At 38.4% G+C, this 21,194-nt stretch overlaps 1 protein-coding gene across 2 annotated transcripts in view; it reads right to left on the bottom strand.

Moving 5' to 3' along the window:
• The window catches only part of UNC5C (unc-5 netrin receptor C), a 383,755-nt gene that overhangs the window by 120,979 nt on the left and 241,582 nt on the right, over positions 1 to 21,194 (bottom strand). For both annotated transcript variants that reach the window (XM_007999311.3, XM_007999310.3), the window contains exon 3: positions 9,794 to 9,937. In XM_007999311.3, the coding sequence (XP_007997502.2) occupies positions 9,794 to 9,937 (144 nt within the window). The remainder of the gene's footprint in view (positions 1 to 9,793; positions 9,938 to 21,194) is intronic.

The raw sequence follows: 21,194 nt of genomic DNA on the forward strand, positions 1-21,194 counted from the left end.
TTGACATTAGGCTACTAGAACTCTTTATAGTATGACCTACATCTTTCAGGATGCTTGTTTAAAGAAATGCATTATTTTTGTGAAATTATGTAATTAATTTTGTTTTATGCCAAGTAGGGTAGACAGGTAGAAAATAAAAAAGTAACACACAAGGCCACAAGTCAGGACTTCTGTGCATGTGAACCAACATAATGATTCATGAGATTACATGCATATTTAACTGGAGATACTTAAATATAGAAATGTCAATTCATTCCTTCCTTTATGATATTTCTAAAGTCTCTACATTGTGACAGGAATCACCCTAGGCATTTTGAATTCATCAGTGAAAAAACCAAACCCAAATCTTTGCCTATGTGGACCTTACTTTCTAAGGGGGTGAGGGGGACAGAACACAAATGATTAACTAATAAATAAGTAAATGTATGATGGTTCGAAGGTGAGAAGTGCTATGCAGAAACACAGTAAGTACTAGAGTGCCATGGGGGTGAGACAAGTGTGAGCGCAGAGGCAATCACGTCCAGTTACTTGATGTTCTAGAATTCCTTGGGAAAAAAAGCATTTTTATTAAATGAACAAATGATTCGCATTGAATAGTATCAGTGCTTTTCCCCATCATGTGCTGTTTTTTTTTTTGTTTTGTTTTTTGTTTTTTTTTTGAGACGGAGTCTCACTCTGTCGCTCAGGCTGGAGTGCAGTAGCGCGAATTCGGCTCACTGCAAGCTCCGCCTCCCGGGTTCACGCCATTCTCCTGCCTCAGCCTCCCGAGTAGCTGGGACTACAGGTGCCTGCCCCCACGCCCGGCTAATTGTTTTGTATTTTTGGTAGAGACGGGTTTTCACTGTGTTAGCGAGGATGGTCTCGATCTCCTGACCTCGTGATCCGCCTGCCTTGGCCTCACAAAGTGCTGGGATTACAGGTGTGAGCCACCACACCCAGCCACGTGCTTTCAATTTAATTCTATTTCATTTATTTATGTTTTAATTTATTTATCACCAGCCACAGGCAAGGGACATCTTTTAGGCACTGGAGACAACAAGGAAGAAAAGAATAGCTCTGTCCTTGTGAAGCTTACATTCTACTATGGCAGATGGTTAACTCAAAAGAAAACAAATAATGATGAAGGAAAACGTTATGGAGAACAATAAAGCAGGTTTAGGATTAGGATTAGGCGAGTGATAGGGTTGAGGTCCGGATAGACAGACCCGTCTGTAGGAATGACATCTCAGTATATATCTGAATGAAAGAAGAAAGTAAGGCAGTTTTAGACCTAGGGTAAAATGTTTCAAGTGGGAAGACACAGTTCTTGCAAATAGCCTATATGTGGAATGAATCTATTGCATTCTTGAAACAAGGAAATGGGTGTATTTAGAGCAGACCAAGCAATAAGAAGAGAGGTAGGAAGCCAAGGTCCTTTTATGCTTCTATATTATAAATAATAGTGAGCTTATAATTTTTTTTTTTTTTTTTGGAGACAGGATCTCACTGTCACCCAGGCTGGAGTGCAGTGGTGTGATCATGGCTCACTGCAGCCTCAACTTCATGAGCTCAAGGGATCCTCCTGCCTCAGCCTCTGGGCTGAGAGTAGTATCCCAAGCTGGGATCACAGGTGCACACCATCACACTTGGTTAATTTTTTTTTTACTTTTATTAGAGACGAGGTCTTGCTATGTTGCCTAGGCTGGTCTCAAACTCCTGTGCGCAAGTGATCCTCCTGCCTTGGCCTCCCAAAGTGCTGGGATTACAAGCGTGAGATGTTGCACCAGTTATAAACATTATGCATATTATGCATGTAGGGAATAAGATGTTTTGTGAATTGCCAGCTGATCTAGAAATCCTTGTTTCCTCCTCCCTTCTTTGTACCCAGCGTGCTGGTTAAACACATGGACTTGGATGCTGGCCTGACTCACTGCTCCATATACCAACTGTAAAACCTCAGGCAATTTTTAATCTCCCTTTGCTCTCAATTTCCTCATCTATAAAATGGGAATAATAATAGCACTCCTTACATGGAGTCCTTGCAAAGACTGAATGATCTAACATATAATACATGATTGAAACAGCACTTCCATTATTATCATTATTATTATTCTGGAGCCTATCTGTCCAACGCAAACTACATGAGGTTTTCAAGCGCTTGACCTGTTGCTGGTCATAACTGAAGCTATTGTAAGGGTACATATACTAGCTCTGAAAAACCACTATGACTAAAAGAAAGAAAAGTATTTCATAAATATTGTTTATATTGGTAATACTGTTGAAATGACAGTTTAGACATATTGGACTCAGTGAAATACATGACTGAAATTAATTTTATCTGTTTCTTTTTAAATTGTGGCTACTAGAAAAGTATAAACAGTATTTGTGGCTGGCAGGATATTTCTATTGGACACTGCTGTTTTAGACAGTGTGCTGGATACTACAGACTCATGAATATGAACAAGACTTGATCCAAATCCACAGGTGGTTCACAAATATAGTTATAATCTCAGTGAAAATGATGAGTGAGCTGTGAGAGGAAGCCAGGAAGGGCCACCTTGATCATCCTTGATTCTTTCCAGGAGCTACCTTATTCCTCTTTGTGGCCAGCAGGCTTTCTGATGCTGGCTGTGATTTATTGGTTTGCAAACATGATCGAGAGGAAATCTGGAGGAGCCCTCCTGCTGTTCCCCGGAAGATGAAACTTCGGTGTGTGTAAATCCCATTTTAGCTCATGACTGTAGGATAAGGGGTGACCATATGGCATGTTCTTCCATCCTCAGGCATGGGCAGGAGGGTTTGGAAATTATAGTCAAATTTTAGGTGAATCAGCAGAGAATTTCAGCCTCTAGGATTGACAGTCTAGTTCTGGCACATGAAATGGTAAAGGAAAGACAGACTTTCCAGTTTTCAAAGTTTGCTCAGTATTGATGTTTCAAAACAAACGTATAAAGTTGTTTAAAATTGTTATATCCATTTTTAAGAACACCTATAATCATTTGCTGAGCATTGCACTGTGTCTGGCACTATGCCATATGTTTTACAAGTTTATTTCACTTAATCTTAAAATAACTCTATCTTTTTCATGTTATGGTTGACGAAACTAAGGCACACAGAGGTCAAGTAACTTGACTAAGGTCACAGTAGGAAGTCATGGCACTAGGATTTGAACATGTGTCAATCTGTCCCTCGGCTTGTGCCATTAACCACTCACTCTCCTATGCTGCTTTTCCCATCTTATCCTTACTCCCGCCACACAACCACAGCATTATCAACAATGGTAACATCAGGAGCAGCACTATTGAAATCCAAATTGTTCCTGAGGAAAGACCTTGTGTGTTAATATTTTGCCTGAACCTTATGCCTTGGGATTCACTCATTAGCCTATAACCAGAGACACTGGAAGAAACAACCCCGTGGCGATACTGGGAGCTGTATTACAGTAAGGGTTCTGCACAGGACACCATTGTAGTGGTAACTTGAATTCTCTCAGAATAAACTTTTCTCTGAATGAAAACTACCAGACCCACCTAGGAAATTTGGCACTGCTGTCTTGTTAATGTGCAGGATTTTAGAGCAGATGTGTTATGTTCTCAGCACATGCCTGGCTGAATCCTAACTTGCATATTTCCATTTTTTCCTCTGCTTTGATTGTCTCACAAACCTATTTTTATATTTTACATGGTTTGAATGTGTGAAATATTGTAAGCAAGCTTAAATACATAAATTAATAGTCAATATTCATTTGTGGTTTATAAACTGAAAATAGAGCTTTTTCATGAAAGAACTATGGCCCTCTCCATATTACATCAAATGAGCATACATCTAATTAGGTAAGAGGTAATCATACTTATTTAAGTTTAGCATCGTGGTGATCTTCACCTCTGATGAGTTTAAACTTCAGTTGCCATTTATGTGATGGCCCTCTGTCAAGTATTACTGGGCAGAGCACCACAGCTCACTTGATACAGGACAGATGAGAAAACCCATAAGTGGCCGGGCACGGTGGCTCACACCTATAATCCCAGCACTTTGGGAGGCTGAGACAGGTGGATTGCTTGAGCTCACCAGTTCAAGACCAGCCTGGGCCACATGGAGAGACCCCTATTTCTACTAAAAATACAAAGATTAGCCAGGGGTGGTGGCACATGCCAGTAATCCCAGCTAAATGGCGGGAGGCTGAGGCAGGAAAATCACTTGAACCCGGGAGGCCAGAGGTTGCAATGAGCCGAGATTGTGCTACTGCACTCCAGTCTGGGACAGGGCAAAACTTCGTCTCAAAAAATAACAAAATCCAAAAATTAAAAACCCCACAAACGTCTACAACATTAGCAAGAACCTGCTAACAATAGGTGTTAGCCTGTACAGAGAAAATTTGAAAATTCTACCTTTTTTGTTCTCATTATGATGCATATCTATATGAATCAATCTTTACATGTTAGGTGGGGTTCCTTCGGTACCCACATATGAGTTCAGTTAGCTACAGGATTATAGGTGAATTGTTCTTGCATATTATTACATGAGGGTGAAAAGCTACCATGGATAAATAAATTAATATTGACCTAGAAGAAGACTTTGTTTTTTTATTTGAAAATGTCAAACTAGATTTAAAAGCCATGAAGTAAATAGCAAAGTTTATAGAACATACTGCAAAGAAAGGGGTCTTATACCTATATGTATTTAATGTTTGTGTGCTGAAAAAGAATATATCTACTCAAACACATATAATTATATATATATGTGAAATTGGCACAACAATGTTCTCTGCAAATTACTGAAAATTGAAGGCTTATTAACTAAAAATTTATTATTTGAAACTATGCAGCTCTTAAAGTTCAGCTTTAGCAAGTCAATGTAGGGTGGAATGTAGACTGGCAATTTTAAGTATATATTGCGCTTGCTATTAATGAATACATAGAAATGAAAGATAAAATAATAGCTTTCTATCCTTGTACCTTCTTTGATTACAATTTGAAACTGATTTTGAGTTCAGTTAAATCTTTGACTGAAACATTTGCTTTTTGTTTCTTTTTAAATATGATTAAAAGTATTTTTCTTTATAATTAATAAAATCAGTTCTTTAGAATTTGTGGCAGTGGATGTTGTGGTATGCTACCAGGATCCCCTTTCAGGCCTGGTCCCACCTGTTGGAGGTGTTGACGGTGAAAGTCTCAGCTTCTGTCTCCTGGAATCACCCTCAGTGGTGCAGAGCTGACTTGGCCGTGGTTACACATGCCGGTGGGGTAGGGAGTAAAGGAGGGTCTTCATCCACTGATGAGTCTATGTAGGGGAATACAGGTCTGCTCACCCCCTCGGCCTCAGGGTGCTATAACTCTGAAGGGCCAGAGAAACCTGTGGATTCATCATGTGTTGTGTTTGCTCTGCAGGTCAATTTCTCCCTCTGCCCCACCTACTGCCTTTATTCCTCCACCTGATAAGCTAGTACCCTTAGCATATTGTTCCTAAGGGCATCCCTCAATACGTTGGCTGCATGTATGACTCCATTCCACAGTATTTCACAGACATTCCACTCAAGACAAAGAGAACATCTATTTAGACATTCTCAGAGAGGAAAGATTAATGTCGAGCATTTTAATAAACTTCACGGGGAATTCTTTATAACAGTTTTAATTTAAAAAATTGTTAAACATCTGTGATATTCTAGGCATTGTACTAAGCTTGAGAGATACAAAGTTAAGTACAATAGAATTCTTGATCTCATGGAACTCACTGGCATGAAACACAGATTTTACAAGTGAATATAATTGAAATGAGACAAGCCCTATATTAGGAGTACAGACAAACTGCCCTGAAAGTATTGAGAAAGGAATGCCTAGCCTTCTCCCTCGGTGAGGCAGGAATGGCTTCACTAAAGACATTTGAAAGAAATCCTTGAAAAGGCTTAGCCCTTTCAAATCATCCTTTCCCTTCTTTTTCTCACATCACACATCCAAGGTATCAACAAAAACTATTATCTCTACTTTTAGATGTATCTGAAATCCTGGCCTCATCACCTCCACTGCTTCCATTCTATAGTAGCCTAACATCTCTCATAGCTGCAGCCTCATCACTGGTCTTCCTGCTTTTCCCCTTGCCCAGTATGGTCCATTCTCAACACAGCAGCCAGATGACTCTGCTAATGGATGTCAGGTCATGAGTTCCTCTTCTGAAAAGATTCCAAAGTGTTCTCAACTTATCCTCAAAACCAAATATGGGCCAGGTGTGGTGGCTCACGCCTGTAATCCCAATAATTTGGGAGGTTGAAGTGTGCGCAATGGCTTGTGCCCAGGAGTTTGAGACCAGTCTCGGTGACATGGTAAAACTACATCTCTACAAAAAACGCAAAACAGTAGCTGGGCATGGTGGCATATGCCTGTAGTCCCAGCTACCTGAGAGGCTGGGTTGGGAGAATCACCTGAGCCTGGGAGATTGAGGCTGCAATGAGCTGTGATTGCACCACTGCACTCCAGTCTGGTGACAGAATGAGACCCCCATTTCAAAAAGCAAGCAAACAAACAAACAAAACCAAAGACAATTTCAACACCTACAGAACCCTATGCCATCTCCACATACCCCTCCCATCTTTAGCCCAGGTCTTACCTTTCTTGCTGCATCTGGGGATGGCCTCTCACTCACTCTTCTAGCCACTCTGCCCTCACTGCTATCTTTGGGACCCGCCAGCACACTCCTGCCTCAGGGTTTTTGTGCCAGCCGCTGTCCCCTCTGCCTGATTCCCTCTTGCCTCTCCTTCAGGTCTATGCAACTGTCAACTTCCTCAGCAAAGCTTTCTGACCACTCCCTCCCAGCCCTACAAATTCCCTTTTCCTGCTTTATTTTTCTTCCTGGCATTTACCATCTGCTCTGGACCTGATGATCATTCATTTTATCTAGAGTTTGCCTTTCCTCACCACAACATGAGTTCCATGAGGGCAAGGATGGTTACATGTTACATGTTTCGTTTCTACTACCAACCCCAATACCCACAATTGTCCCAAGAACAGAGTGAATCTTCACTTAGTATTTGCCTAAGTGAACAAACACTAAGTGAGCAAATACATATATATATGTGTGTGTGTGTGTGTGTGTGTATGTTGTAAAAGGTAGTAAGATAAGGGTACAATGCTTCAGCATAAAGAACAGATGAAAGGCATGGAAATCAAAGTAGTTTTAATCTAGTGTGACTACATTGTAGAAATCCTTACCTTCAGAGCTAGAAACATAGGTTGGTTATGTAAACCACAAAATGTGGTTGTTATTGGCTGAACTACATCCCACTCCCCCAAATTCTGATGCAGAAGCCCTAACCCTCAGTACCTCAGGATGTGACTATATTGGGATATAAGGCTTTTAAAGAGGTGATTAAGTTACGATGAAGCTGTTAGGGTGGGCACCACTCCAATCTGACTGGTGTCCTTATAAGAAGAAGAAATCTGGACACACAAAGAGACACCAGGGATGCACACACACACACAGAGGAAAGACCACATGAAGACACAGTGAGAAAGAGGCCACTGACAAGCCAAGAAGAGCAGCCTCCAGAGAAACCAAACCTGCTGACACCTTAAGATTGCACTTCCAGCCTTCAGAACTGTGAGAAAATAAATTTATATTGTTTAAGCCATCCAATCTGTGGTGTTTTGTTACAGGAACCCTAGAAAACTAATTCAATGATATATGCCATTATAAGGAATTTTGACTATCTCACATGTCACTATAAAATTTGGAGCAGGAATGGAGGCAAGATGAGAGGTATATTAATCTGTTCTCACACTGCTAATAAAGACAGACCCCAGATTGGGTAATTTATAAAGGAAAGAGGCTTAACAGACTCACAGTTCCACATGGCTGGGGAGGCCTCATAATCATGGTGGAAGCTGAAGGAAGAGCAAGGAACGTCTTACATGGTGGCAGGCAAGAGGGCACGTACAGGGGAACTCCCCTTTATAAAGGCATCAGATCTCCTGAGACTTATTCACCATCATGAGAACAGCATGGGGAAAACCCATCCCCATGAGTCAATTACCTCCCAACAGTTCACTCCCACAACACATGGGGATGATTACAATTCAAGGTGAGATTTGGGTGGGGCACAGAGCCAAACCTTACCAAGAGTACACCTGAGATTTAGACAGACTGTGTTTGTGGGAACATGGAGGAAGGACTGGAATAGAGAAAAGACTTGAGCCATGGAGACTAACTGGAAGATCTGCAATGGTCCAGATCTATATGAAGAAGAAAAGGAGGCAGAGACAAGTATAGAATTGGGCGAAGCTTTAGAACCAGGATTGATGGGACTTAGAGCTAAGTGATACTGGCATCCAACACAAAATAGAGTTAGTAAAATGCAAAGGTGTAAAGCGTTCAGAAAAGAACACATGGATTTCAGTGCTTTCTTATAGATGAGAACATTTCTCAATATAAAGCCTTGAGACAGGTTACATGGCATCCATGTTGCTTAAGACAGAGAGAATATTTACTGAGGAAAGGGCTCTGCAAAGCTGCAGCCTCCTTCTCCCTAGTGGTGATAACATGCATATTAGTGTATTAAATCATCTGAGAAGTTTTGCAATGAAGAAGCTTCTATAACTTTGTCAAAAAATATATTTCTCACATTTATTTGATTATGGAAGCCTTTTTTGAAAGGTAACTTTTAACCTCTTCCTGAATATGTATACTTTAGAAATTAACACAATTTGGAAAACAGTCCTGTGTGTGGTCCAATGTACTAGAATGGTTCCAAAATAAATAGAGAAGCTTTATCTTGGTAATCTCTATTTTGAATAGGAAAATGACTCAACTTTGTCTTAAAGTGGTAGAATGAACTCATTCAAGGAATGATATATGCATTGTAAGGACTGATTTTCCTATAGCCTAATTCCTACTAGATTTTTTAAAAAATCAAAATCTTCAGAAAGTAGCACAGTTATTTCACAGCCCTAAAGAAAAACTACTCAGTGCCTTAAAACGAAAAATAAAATGAAAAAAAATTGAACTCATGGACATAAAGAATAAAAGATAGTTACTAGAGGCTGGGAAGGGTAGTGGCAGGGTTTTGCAGGGAGGTGGGGATGATTAATGAGTACAAAAAAAATAGAAGGAATGAATAAGACCTACTATTTGATAGCACAACAGAGTGACTATGGTCAATAATAAATTAACTGTTCATTTAAAAATAACTAAAAGAGCATAATTGAATTGTTTGTAACACAAAGGATAAATGCCAGAGGGGTGGATACCTCACATACCTCATTCCCCATGATGTGGTTATTATGCATTGCATGCCTACATCAAAACATCTCATGCACTATGTGACTATATACACCTACCATGCACCCACAAAAATTAAAAACTAAAAAAGAAAGTTAAAAATAAAATCTGGGAGCATTTTTTTTCCAGGATTTTTTTTTTTTTTTTTTTTTTTTTTGAGGCGGAGTCTTGCTCTGTAGCCCAGGCTGGAGTGCAGTGGCACGATCTCCGCTCACTGCAAGCTCCGCCTCCCAGGTTCACGCTATTCTCCTGCCTCAGCCTCCCGAGTAGCTGGGACTACAGGCACCCGCCACCACACCCAGCTAATTTTTTGTATTTTTAGTAGAGACGGGGTTTCACCCTATTAGCCAGGATGGTCTCGATCTTCTGACCTCGTGATCCGCCCACCTTGGCCTCCTAAAGTGCTGGGATTACAGGCGTGAGCCACCGCGCCCGGCCTTTTCAGGATTTTTGACCAGGTTTCTTTGGTGCTGGAGTAGTCATAGTGTAACTTTCCTTTAAGTGCATCAGCTTCTGAGACCCAAGGTGCTTATGTACAATGACTCACATGCAATGCGCACATACGCCTTCCGGCTCTTTGTGGTACCCGCTGAGCTCCAGGCCACACACTGGCACCAGTAATCTTCAGGTCCAAAGAGTTCTTCCACTTGCTGGCGCGAAATCTCAATACTCACTTCCCGGACAATGAGACCTGAGAAGAGAAAAAGAAAGATCGAAGTCAACACAAGACTCATACTAAAGAAATATAAACCATCACCTCATATTTTTCCCCCAGTCGTCCCTTTTGATGCCATAAACAACCCAGATATTGTCTCTCATCTCTTTTGATTTTCTTCTCACTCCAGTCATTTTATTCAACAACTTTTTCATTCTCTTATTTGCTATTTCAAATCTTCTGGATTATTCTGAGGATGAAAGTGGAATGACTCTATCACTCCACAAAATAATTCCTTTCCCAATATAGCTTGCTATTTTTTTTTTTACCTCTATATTGAAATATAAGCTTGAATTTAACATTTTCTAGGGTTTTTACCTCAATTATATAGTTGTGGGTAAAATAACCATATGTATACAGATTTACAACAGTCATTGTGGTGATTATTTAATAACTAAATTACTTTAACAGTTGTGTTTCAATGGCACATCGTTTTTCTTGAAAGAGATACTAGCCTTAGTTAACAAACTTCTGGTATCGTATCCAGAGAATATATAACTTTAAGGTTTTCATGCATAATATTTTGAAAGCCCAAAATGTTTCTCTGTAATTGTAATGTACTAAAACCCTGTTAAGGGTAAAGTAGCCTCCCGCTAAAATACTCAAATACTTGGAATTTATTTCACAGCATTATGTAATCTTGAACAACAAAAAAATTGAACTAGGCATCTAGGATTATCATTTTAGAGGTATTTATCTTGAATTATCAAGGCTGTTTCAGACATTCATTCTTCGCTGTGCCTGTTTGCCCTGAGCAAGAGGGGTTATCTGAATAACATATGTGGGCAACTGCCAGTTCTCCCAGAGCTTGAACTTGCACACTTCCAGCATGGAGTGTCCATTGAGGGAAACAGCAGAACAACCCTAGGGAGGAGGAGAATTTGCTTTGGGTCAAGTATAGTTATAGTAAGAATGACTAAATGTATTGTTTTGCACTATTCATAGGTCTATCTATTCATTTATTCTTTGAATAAATATTTATTAAGTATCAATTATGTAAAAGATACTGTATCAGCACTTGTGAAAGTAATCAGTAAGACAGTCCTTCCCCTCAATGAACTTATATTATTGTGAGAGGTATCGTATTAACAATGCATTATACAACTTATTATTTAGGTACAATTGCGTTCAATGCTGCAAAGGAGAGGCATAGGGATGAGAGTGAGTAATCAGGGAACCCAATCTAGCGTGAAGGATCCAGTATGAGTTAGCTTGGTTCAATCATATGGTGAGCAGGAGGGACAGGACATGCGGGAAAGAGCAGGAAAGGGAATTAGGAGTTTGAGAATTTAGAAGACAACTGAGCACCACCCACAGAGAATAGTGGCATGAGCTGAAGCTAGAAACAAGAAAGGGTCTAGTTTATATAGTCGTGTAGACCAGTGTTTCTCAAAGTGTGACCCCCAGAGCAGCTTCATCAGTCCTGGGAACCTGCTGCAAATGCACATTCTCAGGCTCCATGCCAAACTTACTGAACAGGAATCTCTGGGGGTGGGGGGCCAGCAATCCGTGTTTTGATAAGCCTGCCAAGTAATCCCAATGCATGCTGAGTTTGAGAACGACTCACATCTACAACGTTTAAAATTCTCAGTTTCCCCCAGGCACTGTGGCTCACACCTGTAATCCCAGCACTTTGGGAGGCCAAGGCAGGTGGATCACTTGAGGTCAGGAGTTCGAGACCAGTCTTGCTAACGTGGTGAAACCCTGTCTCTACTAAAAATACAAAAATTAGCTGGGCATGGTGGCACACGCCTGTAATCCCAGCTACTTGGGAATCTGAGGCAGGAGAATTGCTTGAACCCAGGAGACGCAGGCTGCAGTGAGCCGAGATCACACTCCAGCTTGGGCAATGAGTCTGTCTCAAAGATGTTCAGCTTCTTCCTAAAAGCCATGGATATTACTAAAGTGTTTTAAGCAAGTAGATGACATGATCAGATGAGAATTAAATATATACTTAGATATCATATATAAAAGAGATATATAGATGTGTGTGTATGTGTGCATGTATATATCTGTGTGTATGTGTATGTGTATTCAATTCTTTATAGTTTAATAAGTTCGTAAAAGCTATAATTTCTCAAAATGTTTGATGATAGGTGACAGGAGAGGGTATATTTTCTGGAACTCCTTAAAAACTGTATTTTAGAACTTTGCTTAACACTCGGAAAATATTCAAATGACTAAACACACTCAGGGAAATTAACAACTACCCAATGGGAGTAGGAACCGTCCCACTGGGGGAACAAACAGTATTTCCTATCAAGAGCTGATGGGGCTTGTGTCATAGAAACTGCTAAGCTCATAGGCCCATTAATGACTATCTAAATGGAATGAAGCCCAAGAAAGTGGGTTTTATAATCCCAAATCATGACAGGATCCTAAGGGGCAACTCTATTGTCAAAAGCTTATGAAGTATATTTAAAATTTTTTCAATGTTTTGAAAGTTAGTAATCCTTGTATGTTTATATATTAACCAGTTTAAAAAGAATTTCCAAGTAAGTGGCATATTCCAATCCATCACCCTTCTGTGGCCAATGTCTAACCAATATAACAATCCTCTCAGCAAAAACCCCAGGCCATTAACAGATAACACCACTTTGCCCCTGTTTCCTGGCCCCTGCTCAGACCTCTCATTTTCCTATCTTATTGTATTTTTCACATTATTCCAATTCTGGAAATCTATGGGGAGATGGAACACAACCTCCTTCCCCAGTCCCCATATCTTTCTCTCTCTTTTTTTCCCCCTACTCTCTGATGTTTGATGTTTTTTTCCTGCTTTATTTATTTATACATTCCCTCTTCATGGGGAAATTCAGTTACTGGAAACAAACCTCTTCCTTTAAGATTACTGCAGTAACTTACAGTCACCAAAGGGCTGATAAATTTGCAATATGTGTTTCCTTAGAACTATAATAGCTCTTTATATGATGCAGAGCAGCAACAAATACGCTCAGGATATTAAAACCACATCCAAATATTTGGTGTCCCAAGATGATAACTTCAGGTCTCATTCTCCCCCACTTTTACTTAAAGCAATTACAGGAAGCCTAATTAAATGCTGGAGGAATTCACTAGGTCCACTGTATCCTTTAGCTCAAATAGGCTCATGGATGGTTCTACTGACCACAAATCTGAAGCCTTTTAAAAAGCCACAGACCAACTCTCCTGCTACAGGAGTTATTCGTAGTCTGAATGCTCTGAATTGTATGGCTTAGGCTCCCTGTGGGCACTGGAGTCAAGCACACACTGATTTTTGTATTCAGCTTCACAGATGTCCCATTCAGGAGGAGGTGAGTTGTGTACAGTTGTCCTATTACATAGCCCAAAGTTTACATTCCAACTTTTGGTCAACAACATAAGAGTAAGAAAGAACTGAAGCATGAAGTATCTAAATACTTATGGCTCAGAAGAATTCCATAGAATCAACTGCATTATTCAGACTCTGAGCTACTTGGTTCCATGCCATGTTTTCATAACCATAGCTGAGTTTATTACCTATGATAGTTTGTTCATCAGACCAGAGCCTAGTGGTTTGGGTAGAAGTAGATAATATCTTTTCTCTTTGAACCTATAATTTCAAATCTGCTTGAAGTCTGGAGATGGAAAAAGCAAACCACCTTATATTTGAAATGCCATCAGCATTACTTCTAAGGTGGTTTGCTTTGAAGAGCATTTGGGAACTTGAAATTGGTTTCAGGTTATTTAAGGGTGGGGAAATGCTTCGGTCTACAGGACTTACTCAAATACAAATGTGTAGTTTCCATCGCATCTGATAACATCAAAGATTTCCCATCACAGTGCTTGCTTTAATAGTAGCATCTCAAGGATGCATGCTGTTTGAAGTTTGCAGTGATTTGCTTTTATAATAAGATTCGTTGTGGTTTGGGAGCCAGAGTGCAGGAAATTAATTAGCATGTTATTCCAAGAAGTTGTACGATGAGTATGAGTGTGCACTTGTTAATAATACATTTCAAATGAATATAGAAATCCAGATTCAAATGCAACCCTCTGATTGTATATTTGTGAGGGCATACATGAATATGGCCATAAGACCGGATAATGACATGACATTTATTTCTTATTTTTAGCATACGTTTAATTTCATAATAGTGGTAAGGCACCACAAATACTGTTTTTCTAGGATACTACTATGAAGTGAGCACAAATACATGCTTAATCTAATTAAATAATTACTTATAATAATATCTATATTTCCCCAAAATGTAATCTACAGTGCTATCAAACAAATTAAGTATTAAAGTCCATTAATATCAGATATTACATTAAGTTGCAGAAATGTGAGGATGAGTCAAACATTACTCAGCCTTAAGCTCTTCATATATTTTATTTATTTTTATTTTCATTTATTTAATTTTTTGAGACAGAATCTCACTCTGTCACCCAGGCTGGAGTGCGGTGGTGTGATCTTGGCTAACTGCAAGCTCTGCTTCCTGAGTTCATGCCATTCTCCTGCCTCAGCCTCCCGAGTAGCTGGGACTACAGGCGTCTACCACCATGGCTAATTTTTTTCTATTTTTACTAGAGATGGGGTTTCACAGTGTTAGCCAGGATGGTCTCGATCTCCTGACCTCGTGATCTGCTCCCAAAGTGCTGGGATGACAGGTGTGATCCACCACACCTGGCCTCTCCATACATTTTATAAACATATCTTGTTTATTAGGTGATACTGAAAAAAATCACACATCGTCTTAAAACACATTTTCATGATCATGAATTTGCACCTTCTGATATTCCATGTATGTTTCTTTGAAAAGTATCCTAACCCAACTTTAGACTTAGGTATTACGTATGCCTGAGTTGTATTCCTCCCCATGACTTAATCTTTCTTATGGCAAAAGGAAGTTTTAAGATACCATGTTGTGCGGGCCTGGTAATTTGACTTTCTCCAGCAATCTCTCTAGTTGGAGAAGAACTGCAGAGCTCACTCCACCAAATCTCATTATAGTACATTCACAGTTAGGACACAGGTTGGTAAGAAATGTACAAAGCTGCAGGTTGGGATGTTCTGGAATACATTACAAAGTTTTATTGAATTACTGTGATCTTTTCATACTTTCTTTCAGTGCCTCATTCTATTATAAGCTTTTCCTAGCATCATTTAAAATATGAAACATATCAGTTCTAGATGTCCTAGTATCAACTAAATCACACAAACACCCTGTCATTATTTAAAAGGATGTCATACCATAAAAACTGATTATTGTTTTAGCACCTTATAACTCATATTAAAGTAATTAAAGTATGATAACTTAAAAGGCAGAATTTCAGAATCAAGATACAATGTTGTGTTACATGAAGTCGTTCAACAATCTTTAACTATAGCAGGAAGGTATTGTTAACACAAAATTTACCTACTCTTTGAAATGTTTTAATTGAATTTTTTAAATATTGTTTAATATATAAGCAAACTATATAATTTAACTAAAGTTATTTTGTGCAAGTGGGAATTGCAACTTACTGGTGTATTAGCTTTATTATGAGTATAATTTTGTTAAAGTTACATCTACTATCTTTGTGATTAAGATGAATATAAGAAACGCAACACTTACAGAGACTGAATCATGAAGGAATAGAAAACTTGAACAGACCAATTATCAGTAAGATGATTACATCAGAAATAAAAAGTCTCCCATCAAATAAAGGCCTAGGACCGGCACTTTTATTTAAGAAGAACTAACCTAAAGAGACTACTTAAAGAAAAGAGGCTACTTCCAAATTCATGTTACAAAGCCAGCATTATCCTCTTACCAAAAACTGCTGAGGACATGACAAGAAAAGAAAAGTACAGGCCAATAACCCTGATAAACAAAGATGCAAAAATTGTCAACAAAATACTAACAAACCAAATGCAACAGCACATTAAAAGGATCATGTACCCTTATCAAGTGGGATATATTCCTGGGATGCAAGGATGTTTCAACATATGCCAATCAATCAATGCAATACATCACATCAACAAAATGAAGGACAAAAATCATACGATCATCTTAATAGCTGTAAAAAGAACATTTGACAAAATTCAACATCCTTTAATGAGAAAAACTCTCAACAAATTGGATAGAAAATGAATGTATCTCAACACAATAAAGCATGTATGACAAGCCCAGACCTAGCATTATGTTCAACAGTGAAAAGTTGAAAGTTTTTCCTCTAAGATCAGGAACAAGACAAGGATGCCCACTCTTGCCATTTCTATTCAACGTAGTACTGTAAGCCTTAGACGGAGCAATTATGTAAGAGGGAAAAAAAATCTAAATCACAAAGGAAGAAGGAAATTGTCTCTGCTTGCAGATGACGTGCTGTTACATTTGGAGAATCCTGTAGACTAAACAAAAACCATTGAAATTAATAAATGAATTTAGTACAGTGCAGGACACAAAATCAAAATATAAATATCAGTAATGATTCTATACATGAAAGATAAACTTTCCCAAAAAGAAACAAAGAAAATAATCCCATGTATAACAGCTACAAAAAAAATAAAATACACAGAAATAAATTTAACCAAAGAGGTGAAAGTGCTGTGCACTGAAAACAATAAAACATTAATGAAAGAAATTGATGAAGAAAAACATTAATGGAAGTCCGGACGCAGTGGCTCACGCCTGTAATCCCAACACTTTGGGAGGCAGAGGCGAGCAGATCACTTGAGGTCAGGAGTACGAGACCAGCCTTGCCAAGATGGTGGAATTCTGTTTCTACCAAAAATACAAAAATAACCTAGGCATGGTGGCGGGTGCCTGTAATCCCAGCTACTTGGGAGGCCGAGGCAGAGGATTGCTTGAACCTGAGAGGTGGAGATCTCAGTGAGTTGAGATCGCACCACTGCACTCCAGCCTTGCCTACTGAGCGAGACTCTGTCTCAAAAAAAAAAAAAAAAAAAAAAAAAAAAAGAAAGAAAGAAAAACATTAATGGAAAGATACGTTCATGGATTAGAAAAACTAATATTGTTAAAATGTTCATATTAACCAAAGTGGTCTACAAATTTAATATAATCCATATGAAAACTCCAATGATGATTTTCACAGAATTAGAAAAATAATCTTAAAATTCATATAGAATCACAAAAGACCCTGAATAGCTAATGCAATCTTGAGCAAAAAAGAACAAAGCTGGAGGCATCACACTACTTGATCTCAAAATCCACTATAAAGTTACAGTATCAAAATAGCATAATGCTAGCATGAAAACAGACACATAGACCAATGGAACAAAATAGGTAGCCCAGAAGTAAATCCACACATTTATGGTCAATTGATTTTAGACAAAGATGCCAGGAATACACAATGGGGAAAGGACAGTCTCTTCAATAAATAGTGTTGGGACAACTGAATATCCCTATGCAGAAGAATGAAATTATACCCTTAATTCAGATCATATACAAAAACCAACTCAAAATAGATTAAAAATTTAAATGTAAACCCTGAAACTGTAAAACCACTAGAAAAAAAACATGGAGGAAAAGCTCCTTGACATTAGTTTAGGCAATGATTTTTTTTTAATATGGCTCCAAAAACACAGGCAACAAAAGCAAAAATAGACAAATAGGAATACAACAAACTAAAAAGCTTCTGCACAGCAAGGAACTAATCAACAAATTGAAGAGACAACTTATGGAATGAGAGAAAACATTTGTAAACTGTACATCTGATAAAGGGTTAATAGATAAAATATATAAGGAACTCAGTCAACTAAAGAGCAAGAAAAAGAACCCAATTAAAAACGTAGGCAGTACCATTCAGGCCATAGGCATGGGCAAGGACTTCATGTCTAAAACACCAAAAGCAATGGCAACAGAAGCCAAAATTGACAAATGGGATCTAATTAAACTAAAGAGCATCTGCACGGCAAAGGAAACTACCATCAGAGTGAACAGGCAACTTACAGAATGGGAGAAAATTTTTACAATCTACCCATCTGACAAAGGGCTAATATCCAGAATCTACAAAGAACTTAAACAAATTTACAAGAAAAAAACAACCCCATCAAAAAGTGGGCAAGGGATATGAACAGACACTTCTCAAAATAAGACATTTATGCAGCCAACAGACACATGAAAAAATGCTCATCATCACTGGCCATCAGAGAAATGCAAATCAAAACCACAATGAGATACCATCTCACACCAGTTAGAATGGTGACCATTAAAAAGTCAGGAAACAACAGGTGCTGGAGAGGATGTGGAGAAATAGGAATACTTTTACACTGTTGGTAGGATCATAAACTAGTTCAACCCCTGTGGAAGACAGTGTGGCGATTCCTCAAGCATCTACAACTAGAAATAACATTTAACTCAGCCATCCCATTACTGGGCATATACCCAAAGGATTATAAATCATGCTGCCATAAAGACACATGCACACGTATGTTTATTGCGGCACTATTCACAACAGCAAAGACTTGGAACCAACACAAATGTCCATCAATGATAGACTGCATTAAGAAAATGTGGCACATATACACCATGGAATACTATGCAGCCATAAAAAAGGATGAGTTCATGTCCTTTGTAGGGACATGTTCTGAGCAAACCATTGCAAAGAGAGAAAACCAAACACTACATGTTCTCACTCATAGGTGGGAATTGAACAATGAGAACACTTGGACACAGGGTGGAGAACATCACACACCAGGGCCTGTCGTGGGATTGGGGGAAGGGGGAGGGATAGCATTAGGAGATATACCTAATGTAAATGATGAGTTAACGGGTGCAGCACACCAACATGGCACATGTATACATATGTAACAAACCTGCATGTTGTGCACATGTACCATAGAACTTAAAGTATCATAATAAAATAAAAACTGGGCAGAGGATCCCAAAAGATACGTTTCAAAAGAAGACATACAAATGTCCAAGGGTATATAAAAATATGTTCAACATCACTAATCCTCAGGGAAATACAAATTAAAACAATGAGATATCATCTTACACCTGGCAGAATGGCTGCTATCAAAAAGACAACGGATACGGGGCAAAGGGAACCCTTGCACTCTGTTGGTGGGAATGTAAATTAATACAGCCTTATGAAAAACTGTATGAAGTTTCCCTAAAAGAAAAGAAAACAAAACAGAAATAAAACTACTATATGATCCAGCAGTTCCACTAATAGGTATATACCCAAAGTAAGTGAACCAATATTTCAAAGGGATATCTCCTCTCCTACATTCACTGCAGCACTATTCACAATAGCCAAGATATGGGATTAATGTAAGTGTCCATCAGTAGATGAGTGGTGATAGAAAATGCAGTATGTATACACAGGGGAAAACTATTCAACCTTAAAAACAAAGGAAATATTTTGATTTGCCACAACTTGGATGAAACTGGAGAACATTATGTTAAAGGAAATGAGCCAGGCACAGGAAGACAAATACTACATGATCACACTTATATGTGGATTCTAAAAATGTTGAAATCATAGAAGCAGAGCAAAAATGGTGGTTCACAGAGGGTGGGGGTCCCAAGATAGGGGACTGGGAAAATGTTGGTCAAAGGATATTAAATTTCACTTAGACAGGAAGAGTAAGTTCAAGAGGTGTGCAACATCATGACCACAGTTAATGGTAATGTGTACTTGAAATTTGCTAAAACAGTAGATTTTAAGTGTTCTCATTACCAAAAAAAAAAAAAAATGAGAAGTTTATGAGGTGATATATATGTTAATTAGCTTGATTTAACCATTCCATGATATATATATATTTCAAAATATCATGTTGTTCACCATAAATATATACAATTGTGCTGATGAAAAATTTAGAAGGCTAAATTTATTCAAAGGTTAAAGAATTAATATGACTGAAACTGAGTGGTTCAAGGGATTTGCTTGGAAGAATTTCTAGGTCATTGACTCAATTCCTTTTTATGGCCATAGTTTTTAGTAACTTGGCTCTGTGTGGCAGCCTGTGTCAAATGAGGATCTCTGCTTTGTTATATTTTTGTTTTGTCTAGAACTGAGAAGAATATTCACTGGATTGTGTATTTAGGTTGGGGGGGATTTCTAGTGCTTCTAGAAAGCTCTGTGACAAATATAGATCAATGCACAGTTTTCTGCCTTAAAACTTGAAATTTTAATTATAAGACAATATTACATAGAATGAAAAATGATACTCTGGCAATCATAACACAGTTTTCCTCTTTCCTCTGTGCGAGTGTCAGGTTTTGAGTTTTACGGGAGAACTAGGCCTTCTACTTTTGATTTGAGTTTCCAACTAACATCACACTTAGAGTCCATATCTGAGGGATAACTGGAATGATGGGTATGCAAAATATTTCTCTCTTCCATTTAAAGTGGCAACAAATTGCTAGAAATCAACCTTACAAGCACTAGCTGTGATTTAATTCTTGTTTTTAACTTTGGTGATAAAAAATCTTTCGAATGTGTGCAAAAAAGACTTTCTGATACTAAAAGGGCAGCTAAAATGCTTTCTGTTATTAACTTAGCCTTGTTTGTCAATGTTCTTTGGAATATAAAGAAACAATTTTGTGAACACATGACGGCAATTTGTTTAATTTGGAAGGGCACAAAGCATGTTCCACTGAATTAGCAAATGCAGCATCCTTCTAAATATTTGTCCTAAAACACCAAATATATTATACATATTTGAATGTATATTCCAACACTTTTCTTGAAAAATATAATTGCTAATTATGACCTAAATCTGACTACATGCATGTATTTGCTTCCTTGTTTCATGCATTCATGGGTAGCTTTAATACAATTTTAATAAAATTTAACAAAATAATTCCTGCTAATAAAAGTGGGGCATGGTAATGTGTTCTTGGAAATCTAGTTAACTGTACACTTGTGAATTATAGACCTCACTATTACTCTTGTCCAGTCATTCATTCAATAGATGTTTCTTGAGACTCTACTATGTGACAAGCACTTTTCTTTTCCATGTGCTGGGTATACAGTACTAAAGAAAGCAGGTATCACCTTGGCACACTGGTTCACACCTATAATTCCAGAGCTTTGGGAGGCCTAGGCGAGAGGATTGCTTAAGACCAAGAATCCAAGACCAGCCTGGGCAACATAAAGAGACCCTGTCTCTACAAACAAAAATAAGAAAATTAGCTGGGCGTGGTGGTGTGTGCCTGTAGTACTAGCTGCTCAGGAGGCTGAGGCAGGAGTATTGCTTGAACCTTGAGCCTAGGAGTTTGAACTTATGGTGAGCTATGAGTGCATGACTGCACTCTAGCTTAGGTGA

This window comes from Chlorocebus sabaeus, chromosome 7, assembly GCF_047675955.1.
Source record: "Chlorocebus sabaeus isolate Y175 chromosome 7, mChlSab1.0.hap1, whole genome shotgun sequence".
Classification (NCBI taxonomy): Eukaryota; Metazoa; Chordata; class Mammalia; order Primates; family Cercopithecidae; genus Chlorocebus; species Chlorocebus sabaeus.